The following is a 22827-nucleotide window of genomic DNA, read 5'->3' on the forward strand; positions in this document are numbered from 1 at the left end:
TATAATTTTATCTAAAAATTATCTGTTTTTAGAAATAGAAGCTAAAATGGCACTTGATAAAATTCGATCATCATTCAGCATAGTACTTAGTGGTAAATTCTACAAACCTCCTTTTGAAATCAAAATTATTCTGGAAGAGCCACTAATGTAACCAGGGGGGCTGGAGAAGGGAAGGCAATGTTATCATTGTTTGCAACTTATAGGCAGATGTTGGAGGTTGTGTTTTATCTAGAAAACAAGAAAATCAACTAAAAACTCGCTGACCTGTAATGAGAGCTCCGTGTGATGACTGGTAACATAACTAACATTTTCCATATCAGTAACAGTCACTAACCAGTGTGATGGGTATTATAAGAAAGGGATGAGGAAAATATCTCATTAACAATAGCCTCAAAGAAATCTGAATATGCAGGAATAAATTTATCAAGGAATGGGCAAGAACACTAAAACTTGATTGAGAGACAAAAGAAAACTAAAGAGAGGAATGGATGACGCTGTTTTTACCTTCGGGAGGAAGGAAGACGCTGTGTTGTGCTTGGGTGTGGAGGTACAGGGTGAGGATCCTTGGTTAACAACACCTGAAGAGGGGAGAGTCTCTCTAAGGTTAGGGGCAGGAAGCTGGGGCGCAGGAGAGAGAGGGAGGGTGTGCTCAGGAGATGCTGTGGGCGGGGCTTTGGAACTGGAGAGATTTGAACACCTGCCTGATGGCTTCGGGAGAGCTGGGAAAGGTGCTTTTGTCCGTTTTGTTTTGTTTTGTTTTAAGTAGTGAGGTTTGCTTGTGCCATTCTCTTTTGCCTCCTTCCCTCCGTCACGAAAATCTGCAGTAACCATCTACATTGCTTCACACAGGCTTTGGAGCCACAGTTGTGTTTCTGTTACATGTGTCACCACCCTCCGGCCAGCATTAAGGCTCTGTTTTATTTGGATTTTACAACTGTCTCAGAAATGAACCTTCCAAATTCAGTCATCTGGGTCTGAGATGTGCTCTGTTACTAAGATAATCTTAATATAAAACAACAACAACAAAAAGCAGGCTACTTGAATTACAGTGCTTTTATTTTCTCTTGATTCAAGTCACCTGCATGGTGGTAGGTTGAGGCTAATTTACAGGGGGATTCAGTAAATGCAACGCTCTGGAAGGGTGGGCCGAGTAGGACATTTGATGATGCTTTTGTCACCAGTGCTGTGTATGCCGAGGGATTTTAGTTGGTTGGAGTGACATCTAATTTAATGGCTGTTGCACAATATATCTGCTCTAGCAATATTGCCATTTCCATGTGAGCATTTCCAGGTCAGCAAAACTTCTTCTATTTTTTTGTGCTTAAAGTTATCCTTTCTATTTCTATTTTAGGGAGATTGAAAATGGTTGGAATAAATATGAATGAAGAACCATACAAATAAATGTTAGAAATTACACTGTAAAGCAATACATTTCTTTTAAAGCTATGATTTTAATCATGTCACTATATAAGTGATATGATTAAAAATAGTGTTCGTATAATTCTAAAAAGAAGTGGTGCTCGAGAACTTGGAGTTTCACAGCCACAGCATACAGTTTAGAGGACTCAAGTAACATACACTGTACGTTTGTATTTTAGGCAACTTTTTCCTGTAACTGCGATGATCAGTATATTGGAACTTTCTGTGAAGAGTTTGATGCCTGCCAGAGGAAACCCTGCCAGAACGACGCGAGCTGTGTTGATGCAAAGGAAAAGCAAGATGGAAGCAATTTCACCTGCGTCTGCCTTGCTGGTATGGTCTCCAAAGCTAATCATTATTATATATCACTCTGTAGTATATACGCTTATTAATTAAGGATGGCTAGACAATAATTGTCCAGGGGTTGGACAAGGTGCCTTCAAAATCCCCTTTGATTGCGTCAGTCTCTGCTTTATATAATCAGGGAAACGAAGACGGACGTTCACATGGGAATAAGCACCCTGTCCGTCGGCTGGTTTTCTGACATTTCCGTCTGAGTGGTCCACCATTTTCGTTCTGGGATAATGATATTCTTGATCAAATAGAGGCCTGGATGTTTCAAAAGCAACTCTGCAGATATGTACCATGTGTGTGCTGGCCCTGTGCTGGGTGATTATGCTGAATCATTTAAGAAAAATCTAGAATCAACTGCACAGGTGGTTATGTAAAGCCACCTAATCTTCCTGTTTCTGTTAATTTCCTTTTGTTCGTGTATGTTCCTTCGCCTGAGTTCCTGGCACACTGTTCTCTACAATGAGGCAAAGCCTTAATATTCCTTGATGAGTGCAGGGGATTCGTGGATGTTACATGAGACTGTCAAAGCCTCGGAGCACAATGAGTGAGTCTCAGGAGACTGCAGGAGACAGTGTGCCCACCCCCTACTATGGTCTGCCAGCCATCTTAGTGGACTCACTGCGTCCCTGCCTCCAGGCTTAACCCTCGGGGAGCAGGAATGGCATTAACCAGAGAACATGCCTGTACAGCTTAAAAGCAAACACCAAATTACTCCTTTTTTATTATCAAAATAATGTGACATCATCTTTCAAAACTGATGTCATCTTTCCTTTTCCATTTCATCCTGTTGCCAACTTCTGCCACTGAGTGGGGATTCAGAATGAGGTAGGGGTTGGGGGTGGAGAGAGGGAGAGGGACAGAATGAGGTGGGAGTTGGGGGGATTAAATGTTCCTCATAAGAAACAAGACCCAACAATGCAGAAGTTTATAAATGAAAAAGTTCTTTACTCATCTATCCCAACCCAAACTTCATCAAATCCTAGGGGTAGTTTGAATAGTTTGGTATGTTCTTTCCAGATTTCTCTCTCTCTCTCTCTCTCTCTCTCTCTCTCTCTCTCTCTCTCTCCCCCTCTTCCTCCCTCCCTCCCTCCCTCTCTCCCTTCCTCTCTACCTCTCCTCCTCCCTCTCCCTCACTTTGTCTCCTTCTCTCCCTCTCCCCGCCGTGTGTCTGTGCATGTGTGTGTGTGTATCTATGTGTGAATGTGCATATTTTTCTTGCAGATCAGATGATTAAGTGTTTTTCTACATGTTTTTAAAAAGTTATTACACTATATACATTGTTCTAGAACTTGCTTTTTTCCAGTAGATCATAGATTTCCTTCCATGTCAGTACATGTGGAAGTACTTAATTCATTTTAACAGTTTCATAGTGTGTCTCCTAAATTTGTATCTCCAAGTCAGGCACCCTTGAAACCCATTGATCTAAATGCCTACTTGGCCTTTCCCCCATTGCCTCCATTCTTCCTTGTGTTCTAGGACAAATCCTAATCAGAGGTAGAAAAGATTTGGGAACTGTTACCCCAGGACCTGAACTCTGTCTTTTCTCATCACTTTCTGACTTGTTCCTGCAGTTCTGTTAAGCAGGTTTCTACTTTATCAGTTCCTATTTCCAGTAGTAAGAACTACCCCTTGCCCCCGTTTTAGCTCTACATCTCAATAAGCTACACACACACACACACACACACACACACACACGCACGCACACACAGAGCTAATGTTTGCTGAGTGTTTACCGTGTGCCAGGGCTGTGCTAAGTGCTTTCCAAAGTTGTTTTTAGAACAATCTCTGAGTTAAGCACTCTTAATCATGCTGATTTTGTAAGTGAGAAAACTGAGGGAATTTCGTAAGTTAGCCAAGAATATTAGGTTGAGCAACACCTGACTGTACTGCAGGAACACATCAATCCCCAAATCCCAGTGGATTCCAAGAAAAGGTTAATTTCTGCTGTGTCATAGTCTGGTGAAGACACTTGGCCTCCAGGTGTCACTTAGAGAGCTGGAGGGTCCTGCGTCATATTCCCACAGCAGTGCCTGGAGGTGTCTTATATCACTTCCACCACATGCCTTTACCTAGGATTCGGTCACTTAGGCCCTAGAGGCTCGCTGAGGAAGAGGTGAACATTCTCAAGGTCTCTGCCATGCCAGCTGCACATGCCAAGGACCGGGGCTGGGCTTTGAACCAGGTCCCCCGGCCTGCCTCCAAAGCTCGTGTTCTTGACCATCTTATTCTTTCTGTATGTGCAGCCACACTGTGTGCTGAGTACTTTCCTCGTACAAATATGTGACTCACGACCATGTCTTTCAACTCTCTCCTCAAACAGGTCTCTTTTTAAAAGAAGAAATATTAAGCAATTTTGTCCAAAAAAGGGGACTGGTTGATCAAAAAGAGGAGTTTTATAGTAAAATGACTTCTGAATGTCCTTGAAAAACTTATTTTCCATAGGAAGTCTACATTTCCTTTGTGGAAGAACTATTTACAGGTTAATTAACATCAACTAATTGCCCTGCGAAGCTCCAGATATATACATAAGAACCGGCAAACAGTGGGAAGTGTATTTTCCTTTTGAAAATTTATCCTGCTGTGCTCTGATTATTGCAAGCTTGATCATGAGAAATTATCTTGTTTGGTGAATGAGTGAATTCAAACCAGGTTCTTGTCACCAGAGAACAAAAATTCCCAACAATGTCTTTTCACGGAGACATTGTCTTGATGCAAAGCTCATTTCTCTGGAGAGGAGACATTCTTGGAAAGTGAAAATATTTTCAGCAAAGAAGCTTCAACTCCAGATTTTATAACATTGTGATAATTTGCTATAATGTCTATGTCCAGTGCCAGTAGAAATAGAAGTTTTTGAGTCATGGGTAATCTAGAGGTGTATGAATATGGCAGACGGGGTGTTGAGTTGGTTAAGTAACAAGCTGTCTGTTATAGTTTTCATTTTGATTTTAAACAATTTCTTGGAAGCATGAGATGAGTTTTTAAAATTGTAAAACATTGGTATATGTCATATACATCTGTATACAATATAAAATGAATTATAGATTATGGTCAGTAAAATTTTTATTTTGGGGAGGACATTTTTATAAAGTGTGATTGATTTTTTTTGAAACGTCTTTGTCATACTTTCAAAAGGACGGGGATTGTCAACAGCATTCAATATTGCCGGAGAATCTAGGAGGAGGTTATGGCTTTGTCAACAGGGTTTGTCCAAGCCATTGGCAGCTTCCTGTTTGCACCGATGTGTAAGAGCTACATTAGCTTTGAGGGATCTCTAAAAGACTACATACAGGGACAGAAGCGAGGGAGGGTAGCCAGAAGTGACCAAACCCTCCGAAGAGGAGCAGCGTATCTGGAGATAAGTCATTGCCACTAAGTTTTCATGTGGCCTAGAAGCTTCCTCAGGTGACACTGGTTGGCAGGGATGAGGTGAACAGGATCTGGGCAGGATGTGAGAATGAATGAACAGCAAATGTGGACTGCTCCAAAGACAAGTTTAGTGGCAAAATTAGTGTGAGGAGCAGAATCAGAAAGTCTTTTTTACTTAGTTTTTTAAAACATCGTAGCATACTGGTTAAGAGCACAGGCTCTGGATTCAAAATGCCCAGATGACAGTTGTAAATCCCACCCAGTTAGGCCTTAAATGTGGGCGACTTTGCATTGCCACAATGTCATACTTTCTGATTCAAGGTGAGCTTCCTAAAGACCCTCCCTGCCTGTTGCCTGAGGTTACATGAGCCCTAAGTGCCGGAGGCAGGAGACCTGGTACCATCCGCCCTGGAGTATATACCCCTACCCCTACCACTTGGCCACAGCCTCTGGAGCCAGCAGCCTAAATCCTGCTTCCATCCCTACCATTTCTTTGAGCAAGTTATACAACCTTTTGGGGCCTGCTTCTTCCAGTCTGCAAGGAGATTATAACCCTCGCCTGGCTGGTTATGAGAATTAAATGAGGATGTAAGTTTGTGGTCTGTTATGTGGACGTGTGTCTCTATTCCCTAGCCCTGGCATATAGAAGGTGCTAAATAAAGATTTGCTGAATGAATGAAATGAAATTCTACACAAGGCATATAGTAGGGGCTCAATTTGCCTCTCCTTTCTCTGCCCCGTCTCCCTGGGCTTCTCCCCACAGCACGTGTGGTGTTTTTTGCCTCCCATGTCAGACTGTGGCTGGCCTGAGGGCAGCAACTGTGACATTTTTCCACTCTGTCAGTGCCAAGCCCTGTGCTTTGCACGTAGCCGACACACAATGAATGATTAAGCTGAAAGTTAGCTTTTTAAATCCGGGTTTATTTTATAAAAACCTTCTAATTTCGAGAGTATAATTTTTCCTCAAAGCAGCTTTTTCTGAAAAGAATAGCTGTGGTACCTGTTCAGAGCCACCACTGCCAAAATATTATTAGCATTTCTCAACTTCAGAGCTCCTCATTGTTCAACTAGTTGGTGATTTCAGCCTGTTTTCAAAACCTCGTCATCCCCAAGGCAGGGGGACCGTAGTGAGTATCCCAGCTTTGCTCTTTTAAACACGGAATGTAACTCAGAAGACCTCTAGGGGCCTTGGAGTTGTGACTTAGAAATGGGTCACCTCCTCCTGGAGATAAAGCCCGAGGAGATTTCCTAAGTCCTCCCATCCAGTTTAAGCTCTGGAAGTGAGCACATTAGCAGATCATGAATACGGTTTGTCAAAAGTGGGTTAGGCCAGGCGTTCAGAACAGAAAGTCTCTGTATGTGAAGTGTGGGAAGCCTGGTGACTCCCGGAGGCTGGAGGACTTGACCGAGGTCACCGAGCCTGCAGAAAAGCAGAAACTCTGGTCACTTTACCCTCTGTCCGTCTTTGGGTCCAGCATATTCATGGTTAGTGAATTTTCCATTACCGATGAACAGGGAGGAAAGTATGGACGCCTCTGACAGGCTATGAACGTGTGCGTGCTGGCGTCATGCCATTCACCCCCTCTTGGGACCAGAGAGAGCAGCATTTGGGGCTGGGGGACAAAACAAAAAGTGTGACATGGCCGGCTGGGCTTTTAATGCAGCCTCTTCTACTTAATGGTTAAGTGACCTTGTGTGACCCTCCTGACCTAGTTTTGCCCTTGGGGTTTCCTCATCGTTAAAAAATGGATTGTTGTGAGGATCAGACATTCATTTACCAATTATTTATTGAATCTCTCTTATGTGCCAGGCATTTCCTAGGTGGTGACCACAACTGCTAAACAGCAAAGCTCTGTGCTCAGGGCGGCCATGTACTCACAAAAGAGGAGCTGAGTCAACAGTGTGCACACACACACACCTGGTGTGTGTGTGTGTGTGTGTGTGTGTGTGTAGTCAGGGGAAAGGGTCAGGTAGCGATAGGAGCTATGAACACAAATGGAACAGGGTGAAGAGGTGAAGAGGAGTGGCAGTATGACTGTAGGTAGGGTGATTAGGGAGGGCCTCTCTGAAGGGGAACTACTTGTGGAGAGACGTGAGTAAAACAAGTTGTAGTAAGGTAAATATTGGGGCAGTAGCAATCCAGGCAGCGGGAATAGCACATGCAAAGGTCCTGAGGCATGAATATGCCTGGAGTGTGTGACGAGCACAGTGCTAGGAGAACCAGCAGTGAGACAGCTCTGGGATGGAAGCTGGACCAGGCCATGGAGGAAATACTGGGATTTTATCCTGTGGTGACAGGAAGCGATTGGAGGGGTAAACTGGGGTGGGCTATCTAATTTTCCTGCAGAAAGGATCACTCTGGAAGCTGGTGAAGAATAAACGTAGGGAGGGAAAATTGGGAAACCAGTTAGGACACCATTGACTACCCAGACAGTTTGAGCACTGTGGTACTGGTGATGGTGAGACGTTTTTCATTTGGAGTATGTTTGAAGGTATGCCGGTAACGCGTGCTAGGGGGTTGAATGTGAGCTGTAAGTGGAAGTGGATGACTCCAAAGCTTTTTTTTTTTTTTAATAACAGCTTTATTGAGATACAATGCACAGATCACCAAAGTGTACGATTCAGTGGTTTCTAGTATATTCACAGAGTTGTGTAACCATCGTAACGATCAATTTTAGACGGTTTTCATCACCACAATAAGCAGCCCTCCTCCCGTCGGCTGATCCCGCCTCTCTTCCCTCCCCCTCCTCCTCCCCAGCCCTAAGCAACCCCTGGCCTACTTTCTGTCCCTGTAGATTTGCCTATTTTTGGCATTTAAATAAGTTGAATGATATGTGGGGCTGGCTTGTTTTACTTAGCATCGTGTTGTTAAGGGTCATTCATCTGTAGCAGGTCTCAGTACTTCATTCTTTTCTGTGGCTGAGTAATACTCCATTGGATGGATAGACCACATGTTGTTAACCTTTCATTCGCTGAGGGACCTCTGGGTTGTTTCCACCTTTTGCAGATTGTGACTAGTGCTTCTGTGAAGCCCACCGTGACATGCGCTCCCTTCTTTCTTCCTTTACACCTCATGCTTCCACCCTGTTCTGTCTTCTGCTCCCTGCCACCGTCCATCTCCCTCCCCCTCGCCTCTTGTCTGCAAGGTTTCTCGGGTCTCATCTGAATACCAGTGTCGCACACAAGCAGAACTCAGTGTCATTGCTGCTGCTTTCTTAGGTTCGCCTTCTCTTCCTCTTCTTCTCTCGTCTTCTTCATCACTGCCACATATTGGTCTATTTCCAATTCATACTTTTCTGTGCATGCCCTTACACTTCCTTTCTCTTTACATCATGACACTGCTTCTCCAAGGTCACGGTCGATGTTCTTCTCGCTGGTTTCCAGGGCTCTCGCTTCGTCTGCATCCTGCCGACGGGGACGCATTTCTTACCTGCCTTCCAGGACACTGCACTGTGTCGGTTCTCCTGGGATCGCCAACCCTCCTCCCTTCCTTCTTCTTCCCCTTCTGGCGTCAGAGCTTAGTTCTTAGCCCTCCTTCTTCAGCTGCTTTCCTCTGCCTTTGGCAGCAATCACTCATCCTGAGCCGTTGCCTCTAAGTGGATGGTTTCCAGACCCTTCCTTGTAGCCTGACCTGTCACCTCAGCTCCAGCACGTTCACGGGACTTGGCACTGATGTATCTGCTAACACCTCACCCTCCTCGTTGGACTCAACTCCAGACCTGCTGTGTCCTCCTCCCTCTGCCTCCCACACATGCTTTCAAGCTGCCCTTTTCCGACGGGCTCCAGTTTCCATCAGCCGTGCCATCTCCACCCTCATCACTCAGGCTGGAAGCTCAGTCCTCACGATCAATTCCCTCAGCTTATTTATCTCTGGATAGTTGCCAGGTTTGCTCTATTTACAATGATGCCCCATCTGGCCCTGTGCTTTGCTTCCTCTTCCATCGCCAATGCTCTAGGTCAAGCTCCCGTCATCTGCTTCCTGAAGGATTGTGAGCAGCCTGGGTACCCTCGCCACGATTCCGGCTGCTTTGCTCATGGCCGCAGCCCAACACCCAGAAGCCAGGACTGGGCGGGGAGCAAGCTGGGCTGCGAGGTCAGATGGCACCCAGGCCAAGCCTGCACTCACGACCCATTCTCTGTGTGACTTTGGGGGAAATTGCCTCATCTCACTGGGTCTCATCTTTCTCTCTGTAAATTATGATAAGGGGACAGGGTTCCAAGCATCACAGTCTGGTGGTTGTGGGGAAGACTCAATAAGCTGACACGTGTGGTGGGCGTAGAAAGATGCCTGGCATACAGTGAGCACTCACTGAACATCAGCTGCTGCTATTGTTACTACTGACAAGCCAATGGTTGGATGCCCTATACCAGCCTCTACCACTACTTCCTCTAGCCAGAGACCTGGCCTGGTGAGCCACGTGGGACCATGTGGGACCCTCGGCGAAGACCAAGGAGAGCCAGGCCTGAGCAGGCCACTCCCCGCCCACTTTCCCTGCCTCAGGGCTGGCCTTGCTCGGCTGTCACAGTCTTTACAGACAAGCCTCAGGAAAGGGAAAGAAAAAACATGTGAGGAGTCAGGAATGTGGGGTCTGGAGTCTGCCGTCCTTGGTATGGCCAGCTCCTCAGCTCCTGTCAGCCTGACCTCAGCCCAGCCTTTCTCCCCTACGGTCTCGTCACCGGCATTCAAATGGGCCCGACTTGGTACCATTTCCCTGCTTTTGCTCACACGCTGTGTTTGTTTCTTGTGAAGGGTCTTCTCTGCTCACATGGAGGGTAAACTCCCTGCAGGTAGGAATGTTTCTAAACTTCTTTCAGATTCTCTGGTTGCGGATTTTTACTCACAAAGTAATTCTTTCTGAAAGAATGGATGAATGCCTTCTCTGCGGTTTGATTTATTGCACAAACTTAGACTTCAATGGATAAACATCTTTGTTAATCTCCTGTCTATCCCATGGCATACATTTTTAATTAACTTAACGTTTTCTCCTTTTTGATTTCAGTTTCTCAGAGGGAGACACTACTCAGTGAAAGGAACTTTCTTAAAAATCTGTCCCCCTTTGTAATGACCAGATTAGAAGACATCAGTGTCATAAACAGTCTGGCCTATAGCAGTATCACAATTTCTTTTGTACGTTTAAGGGAAATGGAACAAATGGGATTATTTAAAAACTAGTGATGCATGGTGCTTATGCTGTCAGTAGTTACTATATAATGGATTCCTCTAGTGTCTCTGGCTCTGTTGTAGGACAAAAGTCACCGACACCTGCTCTTAAAGAATAGGGAAACAGACCTGGACACCATGCAATGACAGGTACAATAATTTAGTCTCGAGGCTCCCACTCATGAAAAAAAACTGTGTTGACAGTCCGGTCAGTAAAGGCCAGCTCCTCAGGTCCCGTCAGCCTGTGGTACGCGATATACTTTCACTCTTTGATCTTCTTCCTTTGTAATCTGCATTATAGGTGTGATTCTTAAATAAATAACATCAACACTTGCTATTAAAATACTATTTGCTGCTAGTTTTCCAGATCAGTGGTGCTCCAACTTTTAGCTTATACTTTGTTTCAAAAATCACCTGGAGGGCATCTTCAAACACAGATTTCTGGGCCCTACCCCCAGAGTCTCTGATCCTTTGGGTCTGGGGTGATGCTGGTGAGTCTGCATTTGTCGTGTGTTCCCAGGTGATGCTTCTGCTGCCGGTCCGGGGACCACACTTGGGGAACCACTGCTCTAAGCGGCCTGTTAAAAACTGAGAGATCAAACACTGTTGGCATATTGCTTGGCAGTGTTAAAATCCATAAATCATTCAGTCATTATGTGCCAGGCATGATGCAAGCTATTACGGACTCAAGGCTGCACTTGATAGGAATGGCTCCTGCTCCTCCCCGGAGCTGATCTCGTTCAGTCATGACAACCATCTCGGAGGGAGCCAGGTATTATCATCACCCCTGTTTCACCCACGAGGGAAATGAAGGTCAAAGCCAGTGCTCTGTTGTCCTCCCTCAGCTGACCATTGTGTCACCACCAGGACCTTTCACTCCCCAAACCACTGTGTTCCCTTGTGTCTTTTGCCTGTGTGCGTCTCAGATGTGGTTACTTTATTTCTAACCCTGAGATGGATTTTCCTAATTCTACTGCATGTCAGCATTCCCTCATGCTTTGCTTTCTAGTGCATATTCCTGTTTAAATTATATTTTATTAATTACCTTTCACAGATGGGCATCCTATATCTTCTTGTCTTTGCCTTTGGTTTTTAAATCATGTTTGCATTTGTTCAGATGTGTTTTTCCCCTGCCAGCAGATCTTACTAGTGTTTTCTGCTAAATACCATAACTCCTGCCTTCCGACGTTGAATTTGAATGCCTCGGAAGTTGAACGTCTTGATGGTGTACAGATTCCTGTTATTTATTTCCTGCTTCAGTTGCTAATATTAGGCATCCGTCTCAGCAACGGTGGCTGAGGCCCCAGCTGGGGTTGCTCAGACCTCCCCCAGGGCAAGGGCTGGGGCTGGTGGACTCTCTGCTGGCATCAGGCTTTTAACAAATCCAGCAGCTTCCCCTCACTGCACAGGCCAGGCTATTAAAAGACCAGGAATGTTAAAAATAGCTCTCACCACAATTCTCACCTTGGAAGCTTCCAGGACAGCTCTCCAAAGAAACAATTAGATTCTGCCTCCCAGAGTCAAAGCAACAGCAGGGGAATATTTTTATTTCAGTAGTGGAATCATCAGACTGAAAAAAACTTGTGTAGGGAAAGAGATATTTGGAAAAACAACTGATTGATTGCCTTGTTTTTCTAACAGTCTGATTCATCTGGCCAACTTTGCTTATGCCTCATGTAATTTGCTACTAAACCCACAAACGTTTCCTTCATTTGAAGAGTACAGGCAGTATAAATGGTGGGGGCACCGGCTTTTTGTTATATTGCTGGCAATCAAAAGACAGCACCAGGGTGTTTTCTCAAAGCTATTCTGACATTCACAGGAAACATAGCTATTTTTCTTTTTCCATACACTGATACTTTTTAAATTATGTTTTTATACTTAAATACAAAATGGTATAAAATTAAATACTCCAGGTCTACATGAGACCCAGTGTAATCTGATAACAAGCCCGCTGAATGGATTCAGTGCATTTCCTTAATGGCGTCTGGTCATCTTCTACCATCTGCCAGGCTACACTTACCAGCACATACACTTCATTTCATCTAACGTCATTTCTCAAGGTCAGATTGCTTAAAAGTACTAAGCTTCAGTTTAGAGCTTCCCCACTCGTCCCATATGGCCTTGAAAGGTATCCTTACTGTGTATCCCGAGGCACAACTTTTCTTACATCTTTTTTGTTTACTTGAATGTTCTCCAAAGAGACGGTAAGACCTCTGTGATTCCCTACAAGGAGAAATCAGTGTTTCCAATGGTCATCTATTTTTGAACTAATTATTTTACTTATTCATTGAATATCACAATTATAAATTCCTTGGTAATTAATGTTTTACAGTCAAACAATTTGTTTGAAAATGGTCTTTACCTTGCTAGAGTTTGGAAATATGCCTAAGGATTCTGATCTTGAAAGTGTTCTGAAGGTACTGCTCTCCTGCTTTATGAAGGACCAGTTTCTGTTTCCAGGAAGATGAGAGGTGCTGGGACAAAAACGAGGGTTTTTATGATAAAGGGCCAAGGTCTCATGGACTTACGCTGAGGTTCTAACTGCGGCCTGAGGGACATTTTGGGCTGCATAATTTTGTTGTGGTGGGGTTGTCTTGAGAATTATAGGATGTTTAGCAGCATCCCTGGCCTTTATCCACCAGATGTCCGTAGCATGCCCATAGGTGTGACAATAAATGTCTCTAGACATTGCCATATTCTCTCAGGGGAGAACCGCCCCAGTGGAGAACCACAGACCTAGAAATTCAACCTGGAGAGGCCCTGTTGCAGGAGGAGAGTTCTGTTTCAGGTCTATTGATTTGCCGTGTTGCAGGTACCTGCTGAGGGTGCCGAACGCTAGTTGGAGAAGCAAGAAGTTGAGAAGAGGATCAGCATAGCACCCCCCCGCCCCCCCACCCATCCTGGTCTGGCTGGGGAGTGAGGGCCCTTTGGCAGGGCCGTGGCTCCACTGCTATGTTAGCTAAAGTGGAAGCACAGGCCGTTGCACGTCATAGGTGATTTTAGATAGCACATTTTAGAGGTAACATTTTTTTCTTTTCATTCTCAGCTACGTATTTATTTTAATGTGCATTAGAAAGAAGAGTAACTAGCACATTTCACCCATGCTGTTCCGGGTATTAGTGCTTAGGGAGGGGCTAAAACTAAACTGAAAGGTGTAATTGAGCTTGGGGCAAAAACGTTAAGCAAGTTGATTCATTTCTTCAAAAATATTTGTGCCAGGACAGGTCTAAATGTCAGGGAGTCAGCTATTAACAGGACAAAGTCCTGATACTTGGGGAGTTTCTGTTCTTGAAAGGGAAACAATAAAGGAAATCATTTCAGGTATTGATAAGCATGACGGAGCGGAGCATGGAAGGGCCAAAGCACCACCCCGGTGGGGCCACCTTCTAGGTGGGGAGGTAACAAGCATATGTGTGTTTTGTCGACTCGCAATAGCACTAACATGAAGAATTAAGGAGGGCAAGAGGCCTGAGGTCTGAGCAGGTGATTTCTGAGCGGAGACCTGACTAATGAGAGGGGACGTCATCCATGGAAGGGTGTGGAGTCAGAGGGAACAGCCCCTGCAAAGTGATGAAGGGATTCTAGGGGGTGAAGTTTTTGAAGTCTTAGAGTGGCTTTTATGCACAGGGAGGATTATCTGAAATTATCTTTGGTGTTTGTTCCCTTGCAAGAGTTCAGCTTATAAATTATAGTGATTCTCAAATCACTGTACCTTGCTAAACATCCCAGTATGTACTGGTTTAGCCTTGTCTTTCACTCACAGGCCTGTAGTCCCCCATGCCATGAGAACTTAAACTCATCAATCAAAAATCAACTACTAAACATTTTAATTGGAACCATAAGTCTGATTCTTCCAGAACGGGTCTCCCATCACACACACAGAATGGCCACCACATGTTACCTTTCCTATCTACTGTGTTGACTTGAATATCTGTCTTGCTTGAATATCTGCTACTGGGCCCTTTGGGTGTCTGTCACCGCTTTGGTAGGATAAGGAAATATTCTTCATGATTAGTGTGGTTACTTTATTTCCTGGAGAAGAGACTAACTTTCGGCAGGATGGAAGGAAGAACCCAGGCAAAGTTTTAATGGCGTTTTTTTCCATTTACATTCCTACCAATCATTCATTTAGTCTTACCCCTTGGTTATGACATCAATAAAAGAACAAAAGACACAGGGAGGGTGATTTATGTAAACCTTAGGCATCCAGTTCAGACTATTACATATAGATCAGTATTAATGATTTATCTGCCAACGGCACGTAAGACACTGCTCTGTCAGGGCCCAGGAAATGACTCACTGGTGTTTAAGAGCCTCTTAAACCTCCACAGGACGTTGGTGGGCCTTGCCTCTGCCTCTCTTCTCCCACAGCTGGCCTCAGTTGGCAGTCAGTGATGGCACTCCTGAAACGTCCAACTGGCAACTCCCCTGAAGGCGACAGTAACACCAGGCCTGGTCCACACCAAAACAACAGGTGCTGAACTACAGCGCAGCAGCGTCCCAGTAGCTGAGCCACTGGCCGCCTGCAGCTAAGGATCTGCTCAGGAGTCCTGTAATCCCCCTGGTCCCAGCCCTGCCTCCTTCTCCCTTCCCTCCCACATTCCTCCACTGTTCAGTCTCACCTCCAGTCATACTGACCCGTACACATGCCAATATTCGCATACTACTTGACAGGTCTAGCCAGTACATATGTTTATTTAAATTTATAGTTCTGTGTTTCCCATATTTGAAACATCTTTAAAGCTCCGGAACAAAAGCAATGATCTAGTGACTGAACCTTGACTAGTGTCCCCCAGTGGGGGGAGGGAGGATATTGACAGCTCCGTTATCTTGGGCCATCTCAGGCGGGCAGGGCTTCAGCATCTCCACTGCTGAATGCCAACGGGACCCCCAAACCATTAGGACAATCCCAGACACCCCACACAGGGCAACTGTGGATTAGCTTCTTAGATCGAAATCCTGCTAAATGTGCACACAGTAGTAGAGCATTTAACAGCAGTTGAGATTCATCTTTGCTTATAGGTTTAATTTATTAGATTTAGTGGATAAAAACAAATTAAGTGCATGGGAAGATTTGCGTATTATCAGACAATTGTGGTTCTTAAGAAGAAATTGTTTATATTATTACATACAGTTTAAACTGTTTAATTAAATTTCTAAATGGGACCAAACATTAATTAAAGAAGCCATTAAAAGTAATCTTTTAACAATCTGCTTTAGTTAGGGAGACATATTGAAGTCTTTATAGGTGAAATGAAATTTGCTTTAAGATACCACAACAGGAAAAATATGAAAATATGAGGAGACTTGATGAAATTAAATGGTCAAAATGTTAGTAATTGTTGAAGCTAAGTATGTTTACAATTCCCAAATAAAAATGTAAAGAAGGTGTTTGTTAAAGTTTTCTCCAAGGAACTTTGAAGTTCACGGAATCCTGCATTCTTTTCATATCCTTTCAAGTCTGGTAAGGGACACACACCTCTTACAGATATCTATCTAATTGGCTCCTGGCTATTTTTCATGGTTTTGTGTGATTCTATGGTCACAGTTCTAAGGTCTTTCTCATTACAGGATTCATAACTATATCCTTTAAACCACATTACCTCTAAGAAGTTATCATTTGTAATTGGTTATCTTTTTCATAAATGTACTTTTCTAGCCGTATTGTAGAACCTTTGAAGGCAGGATTTAAAATAATAAAAATTCTTAGCCCCTCCAGCCCAAGCATAACCACACAGAGGCTATAGGTTACAGGTGAATGTTTACAGTGTTTGCTTTATATCTATCTCTGTTTATCTATATATACGTATTTTCTTATGTGTTATTTTTCTTTCATGTTAAATATATTCTTGATGATGTTGTGTGTGTGTTGCCTTAGGCATAATGTTATGTTTAAGGATTTAGGCTCAGAAATTTGACTCCCTGTGTGATTTTGTGTGAATTAGTTAACCTTTCTAATCCTCAGTTTGCTCATTTGTAAAATGGGTAAATGATAGTACTGACCTCACAGGGTTGCAGCGAGGATCAATTAATATGTGGGAGAAAAGAAAATAAGTGCTCTATTATAAATATTAGCTATTATTTTTAGCCAAAAAGTGATCTGTAACACTCCTCTTAAAAATAATTCACTCTCCCTCATTCCAAATTTAGAGCTTTCATTTTAAAGTATGTTTTAAGCCTAATGTCACATGAAAATATTTTATTCTGGAATTTTGAAATAGCTTTTTGCCCTGGTGTTTGGATTTTTAGTTCACGATCATTTTACTCATCTTCTCATACCCACGTATTAGCGGCCATCTCCTAGACTGTTTAGAGGCATGTAAGAAAGAGTAGGACTGCAAATAAGTGCCTCCACATTCAGTCTGTAATTTAGACTCGCATGGCATGTAATTGAAGTTCCGGCAAATCATTTCTCTTGTAATGTCGTTGATTTATTTTTGGAAATCTCAAAGATTCAAGTGCTAATGACAGTCTTTCAAACTAATAATTCAGAAAGACAATTTTTATGTATATATCCCAGAAAGATGTAAACTGTTGTAATATGATTATAATGGTGTAGAAAATACTTCTGCATAACAATTTCTGTTACAAATTATCTCCAAAGGATTAATAGTTCTGTTACTCAAATAACAGAAATAAGGGCAACTTTTTTCTGTCAACATTTTACGTCTTGTATTTTCCAAAATTTCTTTCATAACCATCGTGTTTCCCCGAAAATAAGACCTAGCTGGACCATCAGCTCTAATGCGTCTTTTGGAGCAAAAATTAATATAACACCTGGTATTATATTATATTATATTATATTATGCCTGGTATTATATTATATTGTATTATATTATAATTATTATATTTATTATATTAGGTAAGACCTGGTCTTATATTATATCATATCATATATCATACCATATCATATCATATCATATCATATTATATAAGACCCAGTCTTACATTATATTAAAATAAGACCAGGTCTTATGTTAATTTTTGCTCCAAAAGACGCATTAGAGCTGATGGTCCAGCTAGGTCTTATTTTTGGGGAAACATGGCATTTCCCACTTTAAAATGAAAAACATACTGGCATGTTGTTTTTTCAAACTCGTCTCTCTGGAGGGCTTTGTTTTCAAAGTTAATAAAAAATTTGGAATTTACATAAGCTTTTTGGCTACACAGGTATTCCAATATCTTTAAGTCCTTATTTCCTCATCACAGGTGTGTGGTTATCTAACTATCCAACAAAACTACCACTGGCATCTTGCTTCACAGAGAATTTACTGGGTTGGAGTTGTGATTCCAGTAAGAATTAATATTAACATATTAATGTGCTTAACATTATATGTGTCTCAACTTCTTTCTGTTTAAAATGAGGGGATAGGATAGGGTATGAAACGAACACAGAAAGTTTCATGTAGCTCTAAAATATTCTCGATTAAAAAATTTTAATACCGAGAAATTTCCCTAGTGCATTTTTTAAAGTTGGTATTGGGGTAACCTAGGGAAGTGCAGCCATCTTTGTTAGGTCAAGCAGAGTGCTGTAGATTCTGTTTTGACTTGTCAGAAGGAAGCTATTAACAGGAACAGTGGTCTTCAGTCTCAGCTCCTGAAAGTTCTGGCTAGAATTTCAAAATAAAACGCAGAGCTAATGCTGAAGAGCAGTCTGTTTTTTGCAAAAAAAAGATTTTTGCACTGTAAATGTTTTTTGAACTGTTATTCTAAATTGCTATGATTGTGTTGAGTTGCAAAATCAACTTAGATCAAGGATTGCATGGGAGGTACGAGCTCAGGGCTGCTCCTTTGTTTGGTGGGTACCAGTTGACTCCATCAGTTCATGGGATGGTTCATGGTAGTTTTGGAATAGCATATTTTATAAAATGTCTTTATTGTTTTATTCAGGTTATACTGGAGAGCTTTGTCAATCCAAGATTGATTATTGTATCCTAGACCCATGCAGAAATGGAGCAACATGCATTTCTAATCTCAGTGGATTCACTTGCCAGTGTCCAGAAGGTAAGTATTATTACCCGCAGGAATACGTTTTGTTTTCCAGTTTAAATCATAACCTAATTTGGTAAGTTTTGTACTTTAAGTACTGAAAGACACTATACAAGAGAACTTTCTATTTTGTTCCATTTATAAAACAAAGGATCAAATAGTTTTCTTTCTTTTTTATTAACAGTTCTATGCTAGAATGGCTTAAAAATTATGGTTGAATATTAGACAATCTAGGAATTTTTGTGATTTTTATTTATACATTGAAAATGAATAACTATAACACAATGGAATTTCTTTCTAATGGTGAATGTCACTCGTTAAGATTCCTATTTTGTTAAATTATTTGGTTTTTGATACCAGTTCACATACAAAAAATTTCAGCATAAAGTTCACCTGCTTTTGTTTTTAAATCAGCTTTATAACATCTCAGAAACTTCAAGTCACCTGGAAAGCCACATCATTAGAGCCACTTTTATGTGTAAAAATAGTTTTATGTTAGAGTGGTTTCACCCGAAGGAGCCGGTGGGCAGTCACAGCTATCGTGCTGGTGTGTTCAAGGACTGATTCTGGACTTGGAGAGGTTTCGTTCCCATTTCTGCTTTGAGGGATGTTATGGGAAGCCTAACTTAAAACCTTTGATGTTGTAGGAATAACATGATATTTCTTCTTCTTCCTTAAAGTTTTCTTCCTTAGAGTTTTCTTCTTCCTTAAAGCCAGCTTGTAAGGTCCTGATCCACAGAAGTGCCATTGACAACTACATAGAACAGAATGGCAACCTCTGCAGAGGTTAAATGTAGAGTTTGAGTGTGGAAGGAAACATCCCTGTACACAAATTCACCCTAAGCTGCTCCTGGCTGCAAGGCCAGAGGAGGGCAGTTGCACCACGTGGTTATTGATAAAAAGCCATTGATGCCCAGGTAACCCAGGGTTGCCAGGAGCAGCACTTGCTATGGGCAGTGCCTCATACTCTTTAATATTTTGGAGACCTGAATGTCAGCTAACGGAGTGAATCCTGTCTCTGGGTCCTGCTCATCTGGGTAGTGGTGGGGGCGGAATGGCTGAGGCCAGCCTAATTATCGTCCTCTCTAGCTGTGTGTGCTTGCAATGAATGTGGTTACCATGACAATGGAATTAAACACGCTGGATGAACCCCACTCCTCACCCTCCACTTGAGTCTCTTAAACAGATGGAAAACTTGAGAGCATTGGAAGGGTGGATGACTGCACAAGCAGTACCCATCGTCACTTGCCTATAGCATTTCTCAGATTTCCACAGCTTTGCCACACCTGGGTTAGACATTACCGCCTAACTTGGCTGTACCTACACACAGCAGTGGGCTTCAGGGTCATAGGGTAATCGACTGCTGGCAAATCGTCAATTCCCTTCCCCACCCAATTCTTCTTTCCCTTTTCTAGTAAATGTGGGAGGTGATGATACTGCTACCTTCACAGGACCGTTGTGGGATTAGATGGAATTTCTGTGGAAGCACTTGGAAAACTCCAGAGTGCTGTAGTAGTATTGTTTTGATAGCAGCTACTTCCTGCTATCAGGAAGCAGCTCAATAATTATTAACTGCTTTATCATTATGGTTTTCCTAATAATTATTACTCTTAAACCATTGATAAATTTTAATGACAATTTAAAATTTTCATTCTGGAGCAGTATAGATTGGAGAGAGACAAGAGTGGGAATGAGGCGAAAAGTTTGGGGACTGTCGTAGCAGTCTGGGAAATAAATGCTGACTGCTAGGAGGAGAAGGGTAGAATCTGAGAAGGAGGGAAGCTGAAGGGTTTGAGAGAACTTGGGAGGTAAAGTGGAGGGGGTTGGGAGGTAGAGGGGATACGGAGCGTGAGGCAGAGTGAGGTGGCAAGTTGGTGGCTTCTGTCACTTTGTCATTGGTTGTGCCATCCATGGAGAGAAAGCGATGTGGAGGAGATGTATTTTATTCTGGACACGTTGAGCCTGAGGAGTCCTTGTGACATTCGAGTGGAGATGTCAGCTGGGCAGTTGCTATATGAGGCTTGAAGTGGGAGGAAAAATCTGCGCTAAGTTTTAACAGAGACTTAGTTTATAGCTTGTAATTCACACCCGAGCATCTAGGGCGTTGTGTAGGGACCTTCTCCTTTACCGAACGGCTTCTCAGCTCTTCCACGCTGTCTAGATAAAGCCTAGAGAAAACGTGGTCATCTAGAATTGAAAGGGTGAAGACCAATTTCCCAGCAGTCTTTGTGTGAAGACTTTCATTCTCAGGTTCACCTTCACTGAAGACTGACCAGGGCAAGGGGGCTTTCGTTATCGTTCTGCGGGGTTCATGGCAATGTTTGGAAGCCTCTTAGCAGGAGCACATCACTAGTGACCCGTCTTTTTAAAGCGGCCCCTTCCACTGGCCTGTGCATAATATGGTGGTTGTAGAAACTATTTATAGAGCACTTTGCACTTTAAAAAGAGCCCGTGTCTCCAGTCAGCCACACTGTGAAAACACATGTGTAAAGTGTCTCAAGTTCGCAGAGTGTTTTGGAGTTCTCAGCCAGCACTCGACCCTTCTGTAATTTCTTTTCTTCCCCCTAGTGATGAACATTTTGGCATGTTTGCTTTATATGTGTGTATTTACATATATAATTTCTTTTTTGGGGGAAAGTAATTTGAAAGTAAGTTATAGACATCATAATACTTCATCCCCAAATAAATCAGTTTGTGTTTTCTGAGAATAAGGGCATTCTCTTTGTTGGCTACAATACCATTATCACACCTAAGAAAATTATGAATTATTTCCTAATATTATTTGCCATATGCCCCCTTTTTATTTACTCCTTTGTTTGTGTTGATGCTGTCTGCCTTGCTTCACTGTGTTATCCTTTGAGGACAGGAAATGTATTTTGTTCATCTTTTCTCTCTCACCTGCTCCCAGTACCCTACCCAAGGAGCATATACCTCCATATTTTATACTAGTAGGAGCTTAGTAAATATCTTTTAAATAAATTAATTTTAAAAGTCAACACTTACATATCATTCACCGTATCTGCTTATCCATTTGATCCTCACAAAATCCCATGAGGCAGATACACACTGGGAAACTGAGGCACATGAGAATTAAATAACTTGCCTGAGATCACATAGCTAGACGTTTAAACGCAGGCCACTCTTGGCATTTTTAACCATTGTCTGATCCCACCTCGGAATATATTCTTCAAAATAAATTCTATTATGTTTATATTTAAAGATTATATTTGTAACCATAGTAATGAGTAAAATAAATGCAAAGCTTGTTGGGTTCTCAAACTTTTATATGTCCGTGATAAAAATTTTTAAGTCTGGAAAAAGTTAGAAAAAAGTTTTTTTTTCCGTAAGTACAGTGAAATCCTTTCACAATTCTTCCCAGTCCAGAAAGCTCTTAAAATTGGGTTTTCCCTCTGGATAGTGCTTTTGACACTACACATTCATTTCCTCGCTTTTTTCCATCCTTTTCATGTTCATCCTGTTTCCTTCAAGGATTCTTTTCCATCTGACCTGGGCCAAGTCCTTAGAGGTTGAATTCCTTCCTGAGTACCTGTCTCTTTAACTCTTTTTTTTTTTTTTTTCTTTTTTAACCTCTTCAAAAGTTCAAAGTCGAGCAGGCCTGAGAGACAGAGGGTGCAATAATTATCATTTACTCTCTCCTTCTGGAAGCTGTCCATTCTTCTACACTTACATCTTTATCCTTCATCACTGGCTTCTGTCTTTTCTTTGAATTTCTACTTAACTTTCACTAGGTCCATATTTGAAAAGTGTAGTTGTGGCTTCTGGTTACAGTGGAGGTGATAAGAAACAAAAGTAAAAGTATCATGAGTATTTTCTTATAGTGACCTAATTGAATGATAACGACAAAAGTATTTTGTTTGATTGTCTCAGTATTTACTCTTTACATTGATACTGTCTTTCTGGTTGGTTCACAGCTTTGAGATTCTTAAAATTTTAAACTAAAAGCATTTTAATTCTGAAGATGTCTAATTATATGTACTCACCATCACTGCCTGTTATATTTCAGTATGTATATATGGATACATGGATATATTTAAACACCTATAGAAATAAAATCTGAGTATTACTGTCTAGCCATCATCTTTGCTTTGGCATCTCAACTTGTATCTTTCCCACCCTGGGAATTTGAAGTCTAATGTCACGTAAATTAATAAGAAGTAAAAATAAATCAATGGAGATTAAAACATTCAGCAATAAAGCACATTCGTCATTTCTGTGCTCATGACCATTTACACCACACAGGACACATCTCACGTAATCTAACCACCTTCCTGAAATCTACCTGCCCTATAAGGCATATGGCCATCGGAGACAGATGTGAGAATATGAGTCTTCATGCTACATTTCTCCAGTGTATTTTAAAAACATTAATGTAAAGACCTTTTCCAGTGCTACACCTTCTGATAGGATTATAGATACATAGAATTCATACTAACTGCTCTTGGACTACAATTTTGAAGGCAAGTATTGCAAGCAGGTAGGGGACTCATTTCTTTCAGTCCTATAACTGTTGGAAT

The 22827-nt window shown here is 42.1% G+C and overlaps 1 protein-coding gene across 1 annotated transcript in view; it reads left to right on the forward strand.

Annotated features, from left to right (window-relative positions):
- The window catches only part of DNER (delta/notch like EGF repeat containing), a 278622-nt gene that overhangs the window by 176773 nt on the left and 79022 nt on the right, over window positions 1–22827 (forward strand). The window contains exons 6-7 of the mRNA XM_033112831.1: window positions 1599–1752; window positions 18194–18307. Coding sequence (XP_032968722.1) covers window positions 1599–1752; window positions 18194–18307 — 268 coding nt within the window. The remainder of the gene's footprint in view (window positions 1–1598; window positions 1753–18193; window positions 18308–22827) is intronic.

This window comes from Rhinolophus ferrumequinum, chromosome 8 (assembly GCF_004115265.2).
Source record: "Rhinolophus ferrumequinum isolate MPI-CBG mRhiFer1 chromosome 8, mRhiFer1_v1.p, whole genome shotgun sequence".
Lineage (NCBI taxonomy): Eukaryota > Metazoa > Chordata > Mammalia > Chiroptera > Rhinolophidae > Rhinolophus > Rhinolophus ferrumequinum.